The sequence below is a fragment of the Cataglyphis hispanica genome, chromosome 15 (assembly GCF_021464435.1).
Source record: "Cataglyphis hispanica isolate Lineage 1 chromosome 15, ULB_Chis1_1.0, whole genome shotgun sequence".
NCBI lineage: Eukaryota > Metazoa > Arthropoda > Insecta > Hymenoptera > Formicidae > Cataglyphis > Cataglyphis hispanica.
In genome coordinates, this window is record NC_065968.1 from 4,192,787 (window position 1) to 4,206,821 (window position 14,035).

At 34.4% G+C, this 14,035-nt stretch overlaps 1 protein-coding gene across 1 annotated transcript; it reads right to left on the reverse strand.

The window, feature by feature from the left end:
• Positions 1–1,606: 1,606 nt before the first annotated feature.
• LOC126854884 (uncharacterized) lies at positions 1,607–4,546 on the reverse strand. The gene is made up of 3 exons (XM_050602031.1): positions 4,462–4,546; positions 3,955–4,037; positions 1,607–3,515 (listed from the first exon to the last, which is right to left on the reverse strand). The coding sequence occupies exons 1-3, from the start codon at positions 4,483–4,485 to the stop codon at positions 1,928–1,930; spliced, it is 1,695 nt and encodes a 564-aa protein (XP_050457988.1). The 5' UTR covers positions 4,486–4,546; the 3' UTR covers positions 1,607–1,927.
• Positions 4,547–14,035: the final 9,489 nt, after the last annotated feature.

The window sequence follows — 14,035 nt, forward strand, 5'->3', positions numbered from 1 at the left end:
CATCATCAATCGAACGGGAATCTGCGTCGAGCAATACTCGTTGTTAGTCTATCGAGACGGGCAGCATAGTGGCATATAGATTAAATTTATGTTGCTGTGTGGGTGCACCGATACTTTCTCCACGGTCGAGGTCCTCTACATGCTGGTCACCTGTCTTCCATAACAGACTCCACTTTCTCCAATTTCGCAGGGATACGTGCGCGTATTTGCGTTGCATCATCTTCGCCGCAAGTTCAAAATGTGACAGGCGATTCACTTTGAAATTAGATGATCAGACGTATTGTCTTTTATGTGAACGTGTCTATTTTTAAAAAAACAATTGTTACAAAATTATAATAGTACGAGACTCGAATAGCATTTATATTCTCCGACATTACCCGGATAAAAAAATTAGAAATAAAGAATAAAAAATAATCCATTATAAAAAGGTAAATATTTTTTTCAGATCAATTGTATTTCTTAATTATAATTATAATTATAATTAATTATGTATATATATATATATATATATATATATATATATATATATATATTCGAGATTAATATATAATTATAATTATAATTAATTTATCTATTATTTTTGATGAAAATAATAATCTATTATTTTTAATGTATACATATATTCAAGATTAAATTAATTATAATTATAATTATAATTAATTTAATCTTGAATATATGTATACATCGAAAATAATAGATTAATCTATCATCTTGTTCAACATTTGCTTTGTTGCATTACAATGCCTATCTTTCTTTGGTAAATAGAATTTGCATTATAAATGTGTCATATTATCATATCATTTCAAAGCTTAGTTATCTCTATTTTGATTTTCATTCTTTCTTGTCTTAGTTCACAAATTATATATAATTTACAACAAACAGATATGTTTTCTTTCTTCTGAGTAAAATATTTCTTGCTTTTTATGGCTCAATTCATCTGACTTGACAAAATAGTCTCTTTTTTGAAATTCATAGAAGTAATAAAATTATATAAAATGACAAGATTAAGCTTATATATGCAAAATATATTACGGATGTTTCTTTCAATTTAATAATAATTGTGCATTCTTTCAGAGATCTTAGAATATCGAAATATCGTAAATTTAAATATATATTATTATTCAAAATTTAAAAAATAATTGATAATGATACAAAAATAAATTCACATAAATAATTTCTTATTGTTAGTTTTAAATGTTTTCAGTAAACAAAATAACCGAGCAATCGACTGTTAGAAAGTGAATGTGATTTGTTTAAATCTAAAAGTAAATTATACTAATTATGTATGCTTGCTAGACGAGAAATGTGCGACTGTACATTTAAACGCGATGAGCATCTTAAAAATTTTCTCCGTTGAAGGAATGCTCAATTTTCCGTTTCAGATTTATGATAACTGACTTTCTTTAACATTTTTGCTGAAACTAAATCGATTTTTAATTTAAAAAAATCCATATATAAAAAATTATTTGTTATTTGCATGATTTGCAATATTTGTATATTTAATTTAATCGGCTGTTATTATCAAGCCGATAAAAGTATGTTATGAATCTTGCATAAGCAAAAATAATGCGCGGACTGAAAATGAGAAATAATAGTAGTCAAAAAATTAACAAAATATTTATAAACTTTATTCATAACACTATTAGAATTAACAATTGGAATGACAACAACGTGAGTATAAAAAGAAAACAAGGAAAGGAAAAAGATAAGGGTTATAAAGCATCAAAGAGTGATACTCCGAAGAGTAGCGAGTACACAATCAGTCAAACAATTTCGGGTAACTTAAAGCGACTTATCTTAATCTCTCCTAAAACGTAATATATACAGCGACTTATGTTACAGTACTTTCTCATAGAGACGTTTGTACAAGCATTTTCAGGGATTATAGTGCAAGATTATTTTACACAGAGCTCAATCCAGCTTCATCTTAGCGGCCGGGGAACGTAAAGCCGGCTTGACCTCCGTTTTGATTAGCTGGCGGTGGTACCAGGTGCTGCGAAACCGTCGGCGGATTTGCTTTAAAAGATCTGTCCCATCTGATTTTGTTAACGTCTGTTTGAGGTTGCTGCACTTGCTGTTGCTGTTGCTGTTGCTGTTGCTGTTGCTGTTGCTGTTGCTGCTGCTGCTGCTGCGCTTGCCTCTTCTGCTGAGCGACTTCTGGGCTGTAAGGCACAACTTGCGTATTCTGCGTCTGCGTGTCCTTGCGATCCCAACCGTGGTGATGATGGTGGTCTTCGTTGGGGAACCATTCGGATATCCAGACTGGTTTCCAAATCTTTTTCCATGCTGGTACCCAGATTTCCTTCCAAGCGGGCACCCAGATCTGCTTCCACGCTTCCTTCCAGGCGAGTTTCTTATCAGGTATCCATACCAATTTTTTGTCGGTTTTCCAGATCTGCTTCCAAGCTTCCTTCCATTCGAGTTTCTTATCAGGAACCCAGATGAGCTTCTTGCCTGGCTTCCAAATTTGTATCCACTCTGCCTTCCAAACTAGCTTCTTATCTTCTACCCAGATCTGCTTTTTCGCTGGTTTCCATATCTGCTTCCAAGCCTCCTTCCATTCGAGTTTCTTATCCGGTACCCAAATTTGCTTTTTCACCGTTTTCCAGTATTTTTTCCATACCGGTTTCCAAATCAATTTCTTTTTCCAGAGATCGTGGCTGGTATACTGCCATCCATGATGATCAGTACCGTGATAGTGATTACCCGGTATGCCAATTTTTACCCATTCGGGGACCCAAAGTTTCTTCCAAGCAGGTACTTGAATCTCCTTCCACGCCGGTACCTGAATCTCTTTCCAGACTGGCTTCCAGATCTTTTTCCACGCCGGTACTTGAATCTCCTTCCAAGCGGGTACCTTGATTGGTTGCCAAATCGGCTTCCAAATTTGTTTCCAAGCTGGCACTTTTATCTCCTTCCACACCGGCACTTGAATCTCTTTCCACACAGGTTTCCAGATTTTCTTCCACGCTGGTACTTGAATCTCCTTCCACACCGCTTTTTGCGTCGGCACCCAGATAGGCTTCCAGATCTTCTTCCACGCGGGCTTCCAGATCTGCTTTTTCGCCGGTTTCCAGATCTTTTTCCAACCCGGCTTCCACACTAATTTCTTTTTCCAGTATCCCTCATCGTGATGATGATGGTCGCCTCCGTGATGCGCCTCGATGCCACCGCCGCCAATGTCACCGCCACTTGGATGACCACCAATGTCACCTCCGATATTCAAGTGACCACCGATACCACCTCCGCCAATATCACCGCCGCCCAAATGACCTCCAATGTCACCGCCACCAAAGTGATCGCCAGCATCACCGCCACCAAAGTGGCCGCCAGCATCGCCGCCATCAAAGTGGCCGCCAGCGTCACCGCCACCAAAGTGACCACCTGCATCACCGCCACCAAAGTGATCACCTGCATCACCGCCACCGAAGTGACCACCAATGTCACCACCTTCAACATTACCGTAATCGCCACCGGAATCGCCTCCCCATCGTTTTTGTGCCTCTTTAACGTATCTATAATAATCAATAATCAATATCGCGCGATTAAACAGAATAACTCTAGAATTTCTAGAATATATATTCATTATATATTTTTCGATTTTCTTTAAAATATACAAAAAAGTTCGATTAATTATCAATTAACAAAAGAAAAATATATAAATAACAATTATTACACATTATAAACGGTCAGATTTCTCTACATTATCTCAATAATTATCAAAATAAAATATAAAGAAATTTAGATTAAATACAAAATACGCAAATGTAAAAACAATAAGAAAAATATTTTTAAATACATTAGTAACCGCTAATATCTTGCTACTCTTTGTAGATTAAAATTAAATTTTGTCACGTCCATCATATATACTGTTTATTATCAAACATCTTGTATATCGCGCAAAGTAAACAGTTATTATTTCTTTATTACTAAAATAACTCATCATATACGTACGGAGTTTGACGTTGCGGATGCTGCGTTTGATCTACAGCTTTGCTCGCCACAAGAGCGGCCTGCAGTAGCAGCGCTAATACAGCCTATAAATAAAGTTTACAAAGTGATAAATCCAAAGAAATCAATAACCAAAGTATCGACGTATGAAAAAAAATATTTCTCCAACTAGTGCGCCATCAATGAGAGGATCGAATCGTCATCCGATGACGAAAACAACGGCGTTTGCCAAAAACACTGTCCGTTTCGCAATTCGATATAAACACATAAAAACGCGAGGAAACGCTTCGTGGAGTAGACACGACTCTATAAACTCGAATTAGAGCACTTTAAAAAAAAAAATCTTTTAATATTGTATTTTTTCCCCTTTAAATCGAAAAATTCACGCGACGCGCGAGTTGGCGGAGGGACAAGTTGGAGGATTTTTTTCGTGTTAGCGCTAAATGCACGGCGAACTTTATATCGGTGAAAATTGTGATAAGAGAGATTGAATGAAGTGCAACAACTGACCGCGCATCCCGGGCGAATCCTCATATTTCTCGCAATGCCGCCCGTTGGGCTCGGCGCGTGCCTCCTGTACCCTGGGCGCAGGAAAACTTAGCTTACTTCGTTCAATCACCGGAACGCCGTAGTTATATAGGCGCGTATCCTCCCCGAAGGCATATCACCGGCAGGCGCTTCGCGGCGAGGAAACCGCGGTGGTGGCCGATGGAGGTGGGTCCAGCAGCCTTAAGTGGTGGAAATCCGGGGGAATTCCATCCGGGGGGGAAGGTGATGGAAGCGCCGTCGTCGATTTGGGCCCCGGGCCCCCCCGGGGATAACTCCCCCCCCCCTCTCCTCCTCCTTCTCCTACTGCGTTCTTTCTCTCCTTCACTCCCACTTCCGGTACGAGGACCGGACCTCCGTTGAGCCGTATCGTCGGAGAAAGTGATCGAGAGCTCGATCCGGCAGAAGCGAGCGAGCAGAACGATCGAAACGAACCCCCTTTTATTCGAGCGCTTTCGTCTCAACGGTGAAGTTCAAGCTCTCGCAAGGTTACGCGCGACAAGGTTACACCGATCGCGATCTGGATTATACCGATTGCCGGATAAAGAAAGAGAGAGAGAGAGAAGGAGCGAAATATATCACGTTCGATTGCATTTCTTGAAATTAGGTTTCTTATTTTTTTTTATCAGACTCGACCGCTGCCCCTTATTATACATCTGCCGCAAAAGCTTGCTCTGCCCATTTTTTGTTGATATATATAGATAACAATATTTTTAATATAAATGGAATATATATTTTTAATAGAAATGGATATATAAGGAGAAACGCAGTAAATTATTCAATATATATTCATCTCTGTAAAATTTTGCATATTTGTATAATTCCGTGATGCATATTGTATATCCAAAAGTTTATAGAGCTATTAAGACGTTATATAAATATTAATATAAGACGTTATATTAATATCAAATATTAATTTAAAAAAAAGAATTTTAAAAATTCCAAAATCTTGTGCAACTATAATTGTAATCGTATAATTTGATAAGCAATGATAAGCAAAATGAAATAAAAATTAATGCTATCAACAAACAAAATTTGATTGAAAGCAGATCAAGGAGAGTCGCATAGAATCGCGGTCATTTAAAGAAGAGTCAGACCCTGTAATAAGGTAACGAATCTTTGAAGCCCTTGGCTGTGCTTGATCGAGTTTTGCGCAAAATTTACTTCTTTTTTTAATAACGTTCGGAGAAAGCGTGCAGGAACGGTTGCCCGCACATACGACGTAGATGTATTTTCCGCTTTTTATCGTCAAGACAATGTTCATCGAGCCACAACCGTGCCGGGAAAATTAGATTTAACGAGGTCCATTCGCGAGATGCCACAGTGATAAGCGAAATCGCCGGCAAAACGCTTCTGTCATTTCCGAAAAAACTGTATCTCGAGAATCTCTCGATATCTGTCAAAAGCAACAACGAGAATTCCCGAAGGCGAAGGTTTATAAATAGCGGTTAACGATAGGCGTTAAATCGTGTTAAGTGCGCATATCCGGTTAACACGTCGAGGCCGACTCACGGATGAAAGTGAATTCCCCTTCGTTCGTGGCGACCGCTAGAGAGTTCGCGCACCTCGACATTCTCGTGACTTAAAGCCGCGAGGTATACGTTCTCACTATTCCAGTTTCGTAAATCACTCACGGTTACTCACAGTGGCTGTTGCTCCAGATTTTCGAATCCGAAACAAGAAAGCGATCCCGACAAAAGCATCGGAGACGTCCATGTCCTAGGATATGTCTCGGACCTCCGCTTTCAGTCCGACACGCATTTTCTCGCTCATGAATATTCATAAAGTTGCCTTGAAAGGAACCGGCTCGAAAATGTGTTGCAAAACAAATTAGACGTTTCTTTTGGAAATCTCGAAATATTTTTAAGCTCTTAAATTATTTTCAATTTTTAATTTGTCGTATTATAAAACACGATACAGGAAATATAAGAGATTCCATCGCACTTGCCTGTATAAGCGCAAGTAACATAAATATCGAGAGGACGTTTCGAAAAACTTCGGTATCTCCAGATGTCTCGAGGATCGAAACATTTAGAAAGCAAAAAAAAAAAAATATTGTACGTATCGATATGTCAAGCTGTATAAATGTAAACGGAGATTTCTAACGGCTCCAGTTTTCTATTTGCACTCACACCTCTTAGGATATTTTTCAAACATCATTCAAACATCCGAAAAAAGGTTGTACGCTATAAAGAGATGAGTCTCTCGGAGTTGAAAGAGACCGACACCGATGGCTCATTACAATACTATTTTTCATTTATGTTTCAGCATTTAATTATTTGTCTGTACTTATCAATCGTTTTGAATGAATGTTTGTTTAAGAGAATATGTTTTTGATACCAGCTCCTCGCGTTTCATCTGACAGAAGTTCAGTGACAGTTTTTACTGCTTTACTGTTTTAATCGCGGTTGTCATAACTTTCACACGTTTTCGCGATTCTTCGCATTCAACTTTTCGGACCTAAATCAGCCGAAATCCTGATTCCCTTATTGAAAACAAGTTTTTATAACGTATTTTTACAGCCTTTCTTAAATTTCGCTCTTACTTTTCCGCCGTTAACTTTACGGCTTGGCCATTATATTTCCGCCGCGCTCTTATCGATTTATGTATCTACGCATTTCAAATATTTAATAACGATTTACTGCAAATACCATTTTAAGAAAGTTTATGGAAGAAATTTAATCTTTCGAGACTATAATATGAGAAATATATGTGCTTGATGAACTCCTTCAAAATATCAAAGAAACTAACACTTCTAAATTCTTACGTGGAAAGTCCTCTTTTTAATTTAATTACACTTATCTGTAATTATATATTATTAGTTCTAAAGAACTCAAGAAAATAAATACGCAAATTATTTTTAGCTTGTCTCTTTAAACGCTAATGTCATTTTGATTGCTTTCGAAACTGAGGAAAGAATTATTTTTGCGACGGACAACGGCACATATTTCGTGAGTGAAAAGTCATATTGCGATGACTCCGGAACCGCGGATGACGTCGAGCATTCATAATGTCGTTGCGTCCTGGATTGCGTCCTGACTATAAAAAGGCTCGTTATGTAATCCTTGTTGATCTTCACTCATTATTATTTAAGATGTCAAGCGTTCCCAACGATTACATCTAGGCCATTGCCAGGTTTTTCGTTTTTCTTTAATAAAGTAATCTGTAGATCTGTATATTGTCTGCTTATATTTTCACGATTATTTGTTCGCGAATTATTTGCGAAGAATCGATGCAGAGTTCTAATGCAAATATATCTCTATTGATTCCTGAAAGGAAAACGTAGCGGGACGATGCAATGCACACACCAATTTGGGAGGAGAATTTGTTTTAGAAACCAACAAAAAGAGACTTGTAAATCTTACGAGATAATTTATGCTTTACAATTTGTTCCGGTTTTTAAAGCAAGTTCTCGATGCAATCATAGAGAGTCACGCAATCAATTTTAACGCTCTACGCTCTACAGTAACTTCTAATTTGTCGAAATTTCATTTGACTGCAAACACAAAAAGCATGAAAATATTTTTGTTATTAACAAAATTTTTGAAATTCCTTCTCTTAAACTGTTCTCATCAAATGTGTAAATAAATGTAATTATAGCGATACAAATTTTTTTTTTAATTACAATACAATACATATGTAAAGAAAAAAATCAATAACGATGAATAGGAACATTAACATCTTGTATGCAAACTAAAGAAATTATATCATTAAAATTCTCAATTATATTTTTTTTTATACTCAATTATTTTTAATTTCAAAAATCAATAATTAATAGAGAACTTTAAATGCAATGGTACTATTATATATAGATTGTGATAAATAAAATATAACTAGACTGTGAAAGATAAATATAATAATTTTTTGCGATTACATTAATATAATTCATTAAATATATGGAAAGTTTGGCTCGATCTGTAAAATAGAGCATGCGGCAATGACTAAACGTATTCATACCGATATGCAGAGTCCAGGCTCTTACATCACACATAGTCGGTCGTTTAGCGCTTTCACCAAACTTTCCTACGCCCACATCGAAATGACCGGATATTCGATTTATAGATGCGCATTTAATATTTTTATATTGCGCGTATTCATTTAATCAGCCACAGCTATGTGCGTCAATAAAAAATGCCACCACTTTGTTGTTTTTTCTCGTTAGAGGAAAATGTAACGTAAATTATCTATTTCTTTTTAAATTCTCATTGTATTCACTCGATAAATTTGTGCATCTGAACGTTACACGACAAGCATCGCGATTAAAAGTAATGGGAAGAGTGCGTGTGGGTATAGAAAGCGCGTTTCACAACTCGTGATTTTAATTTTCAGTGACAAATAAATTTTCAGCTGCTCTTACAATTTTTTTTTTAAATTTGCTTTTCGGATATCTCGAATTATTATAACTTATATTTTATATTATTTACATACTATACATCTATATGTATCTATATATAAAATGTATTTATTTTCATTGCAATTTTTTTGATTATTTATTTTTTTTTTTTTAAGGAAAAAGAGAAAGAAAAAGATATTTCATAGAGATTCATGTACATAACATTATTCTGGAAGAGATTTGCTCTTGAAGACGATGCTTCGTTGCATTGACATTGTCGATTTTTTCGCTAACTTTATCGGAATTTCTGTTTTCCACTTTGTGCATCTATCTCTCTGCAATCCAGCGCGATGCGTTGTGCGTTTCCATGACGGGAAAGTAGTCAAGCTGGAATGATAAACGTACATATTTTCACTCTACTCATAATAAATAATATCTCCATTTGACGGGACAGTCATCGTGAAATAAGAAACAGTGCGTCTATCACAATAATTTTCCATCAAGAATGGATATTCCAGAATAATCTAATGCGTGCAATTGTGTATCGATTATATAAAATAATTGCATTATATATAATAATGTAAATTATATAATTAAAATTTTTATTTCTATACTTGTGTAAATGTCATTAATAAGGATATGAATTTGGGGAATTTTTTTTTTATCCGTGATTCCGATTCGGGAAAGCATTCTGATTAAAGATACAAAACGAAGTTAAATGCACCTGTGCCGCACTGTGTGCGAAGATTCGCGATCTTGTCCTCTGATGAAACAGAGAAACGTGCCGCAAGAGCAGTTTTCGACCCGCAAACGACCTTCCGGAGTACTTAACGGATGAGTAGAGAGTTATATGGGTGCATCGCTCGCTCAAGCGATGCATTCGAGACGAGCTTGATTCGAAAGTGAAACTTGTCCTGACACTGTGATCAGCGATGTGCCCTATCTAGGTGAAATCTGTGTAAGTGTTTGCTCGATCGATTCACGAAGCGTAGCTTTTGGCACATCATTTAAAGCGCTAAAGAATACAAGTAAGTAAAATTCAATTTTGACACATTTTCGAATTAAGTAGGCAGGAGATTGTTCTACTTTTTATCTTACTTTCTCTTTTTTTTACTTGTTATTTTAACAATAATAGCAAAAATATAAAGACAAAATCAATATTTGACGGGATTTATATTTTGATTTTTTTTGTATTTAATTTTTTTAAATAATTAAAACTCTATTCCATTAAATTTCTCTTCATTCAATCAAATACGTTGATTCAGCATACTTTAATTTTCTAGATATTCAAGAGCATATTATAAAGACACATCATTAACTTCATAAATTCTTTCTTCATTCCAGGATTGCTTTCTTCTAATTTATTTAAATTAGTTAATAATGCAAGTATAATCAATAAAAAGAAAAAATAAATTCAAGAAATTAAATTTTAATTGTTTAATATTATCATATTTATGTAAAAATTTTGAATATTTTTTTCTCATATATCTTATAACTGAGTAAAAAAACACTAAAATAAAACTGCATGATTTAAAATAAAATATAATAAATTTAACATCAGTAAATGCATTTGTGAAAAAATTATTCAAGATTAGTCATCTTTGCAAATTTAGAGAAAGGCTATTTCTGAGAATAAAAATAAAATAAATAAAGCAATTAAACTTATAGCTATTTAAAGAGATAATATAATAATATTTAAAAAAGGTAGAATTTTTTTTTATCTTTCTAGCAAAATAAAACCAAAAGAGATACTTTTCTTTAAAGCTGGCTGAAAAATAAAATATAAAATAAAATTGTAAAATAAAATGTAAAAAGTGTAAAATAAAAATTAAAGAAAAAAATAGATCTTTTGAGATGAAGATTATCTTCCTAAAAGAAAGATATCTAGTCGTTTTACTTTAAAAGTTATGCACTGTGAAGCATAAAAGTGACATAGCAAAAGCGTTGCTTTGCGATGTGACTGTAATTTTTTAATGAATAGCTTTTATTTACTTTATAAAAGGTCTATGCTGTTATCTATAAAAAATTCTAATCATGAATGAATGACTTCTTGTTTGTAAGACGCGCACATAAATATACTCATGTATTGCGCACATTAATATAACACGAGGCTATTACGAATGACAGAACCGTACGCGGTAATAATCCCTTACGACATTGATCATTAGGCGTGTAATTTCACCTAGATAACGCTTCGCCGATCGCAGATTCGAACGAATTTCACTTTCCAAATGCACGATCAGATATACTTCTCGCAGATGTGGACGTACATGGGTACAGGCATGCTTCGTAATTATCTATTACGCGCGCGCGAAAGCGTTCAATTTGTCATAATTTATAAATAGAATTATAATCTCATTTGCATTATTGATAAGTACTAATGTAATACCAGAAACGCGTGAATTTAAAACAGAGTCAAGGTCAATATATCAAGGTCGACGAGATGCCTTTTAAAGCAAATTATCCGAGTGTAAGTCTTTCCATTGGATCGTCCTAATTAGGAGGGCACGAGATGCTGCTGCATCTCTTGACATGTTAATTTGATTTACTATGCGCCCGCACGCAAATACATCGCTTATATCATGTAATCGAATTTATGAATCTATTAAAACGATGTAAGTCTTCTCGGAGATCTTAGTACGTAACGGGTTGTTAATGCGGCGGATCATTGTCGTTTTATGAGCCGTGAAGAATCTTAATTAAAAGATTGTCACTTCCTGCATTTATCGACAAATTTACAATTCAATTCTGTTCTCATCGTTGACGATTGATTTATGCTCTGTCAGTCTAGCATAACCAGCGTATAATCGATTGGACATTCTGAAGAATTTATCAAGTTTAGAATTCATTATTCAACTTATCGAATAATATATTTTCAACGCTATTTAGCTTCTTTTTTTTTTAATTCAAGTATTACGAGTGTGAGAGGTTTTCTAAAAAAAAAAAATTTGAAAAGATTGATGTTCCGTTTGTCTTTCTCTCTTGGCACGTCGATTTATATCCTTCTGTGCGTCGATGTCTCGTAGACGTGGTCTGCTACACGTGGTGTAATCTCCGCGAGATATATACCCACTCGTTGGTCCAACTCGCACGAGTACTTTCACTCTCCGGACAATATCTTATGAATCTGTTAACCGGAGCTTTTTCTCAAGCTTAACATTCGCGTCATTATATGTTAATGGAGAGCCCGGCTTGTGAGAATCCGCTCGAGGCTTTTGCCGGCAGCAGCTGCGGGCGAAAGGCACGAAAGCGAGTTGATGCCCCGATGAGGAAGGAAGAGAGACAGCCGGAACGTTTGTAATTAAGGTCGAGGTAATGAGGAAGGTAAGATCACCTGCGAGAATCGTACGCATCCCCGTACCGCTGATTTCGACATTGTTTCTCTTGGCGTAATTCCATTATAAAAAGAACTCCTGTCGCTTTTACTTTTTATTAGATGACTACACTTTCGCTAGATCGAAAAATGAGAGGTCTTTTTTTAGCAAAAATTTATACGATTGTTTTTAAGCGAAATTGTTGAGAAAGCTCTCATCATTTATTATATTCTTTCCAAGTTTCTTTCTTTTATTTTTATATATCTCATTGCAGTATTTTTTTATAATTATACAATTTAAAATTTATATATAATAATTTAAATATAATTTAAAATTTATAATTTTTAAATTTAATCTAACTTAAAAAATAGAAGTATTTTTATAAAAATTTTATATGTTTAATGTTATGTTTATAATATTCATAATTTAAAAAAGAAGAATTTATTGCAGTCTCTTGTATTGTTTGTTGCAAAAAAAAAATAATTGCTAAATTATGTTTCCAAAATAATAATTGTACATTGTCTATAATTTTTCAACAAATAATCTGGGGCGATTTAAAAATCGAAAGTCATCGAAAGAGAAAAGCGTAGTCGATTGATTGATTATCTTTTGTCTAAATTGAAAGTACTTTTGGCATCTCGTTCAAATAGCTGACGAGTTTGTACAAATCCTCGTTAAACTGCCATGGGAGATTTACCAACTGTACAACTTCCGGTCTTCCCTTTCATTCTGATTATAATATATCCTCTTTTTTCCTTTTTTTTCTGCATCTTCACGTATCGCCCCCATACTTGTTGCGGCATAATCATGGAGAAAGTAAAGGTCATGAGTTCGTTTCGCGACCCTGAAGACCCCTGAGACACGCTTGCTCGCTCAATTCTCGTCTTATCCTTAGAAAGCATCGTTGTCTCCCTTCCCTCTCCCCCTCACCATCATCTCTCTGTTTTCCTTCCTAATGTTGTACAGCGCATCTTCATATGAAAGTCATCGTACTTTCATCTAATGCGAATTAATGGTTGCACGAATGAGTGACATTCATGACATCTCGATAAATGTCCTGGAAACGCGAATAGACGCTTTCGAACGCACGATCACTATAATCGATGATCATGTCGCAGACATCCTTAAAAATTATTTCGCAAAGTTAGATAAACCTTAAAAAAAAAACCTTAGGCTATATATTAAGTCTGACGTAAACTATCAGAAAATATAAGAATTTATATAATATACCATTTCAATTATAAAGAATAAATTTGGCCTTTGCCTTTTGCGTTCTACGGAAATCTGAAATTTATGCCACATTTATTATTTATAGACAGATGAAAAGAAAATCAATTCAAATTTAATCAACTCTTTCTAAGGAAACTATGATGATTAATACTTATAAACATAATTAGTACTTATGGGAATTTATTATATGATATATATCTTATTAAATAAAATATCAATAAATAGCATGTGCTGATTGATTTTCTACATATGTGCAATTGATAAAGTGAAATGTAATTGCAGCTTAACTTTGATATTGATATCTCTATTGATTGATCCTATATTTAATATTTCTGGAATATTACATATTTCATAATTTGTAATTAAGTAATATATATCATAATATTAAATTCATTTTCAAAAATAAGTTATACAGTTCATTATGCTTGAAAAAAATGTGACATATTTTTATATAATTTTTTGTAAACAAAATAGATGTATTTATATATATTATTTTTTATTTTACTATAATTGTACTAATTAAAAAAAAATTTATCTAAAATAAAAATTTACGTATTTTTTACTAATAAAACTTGACAAATCAAATGTAATTAGCACGTTATGTTATTGAGTTTATCTGGACAGTTATAAAAAATTTGTTCTATAAAAAGTAGTCTATAAA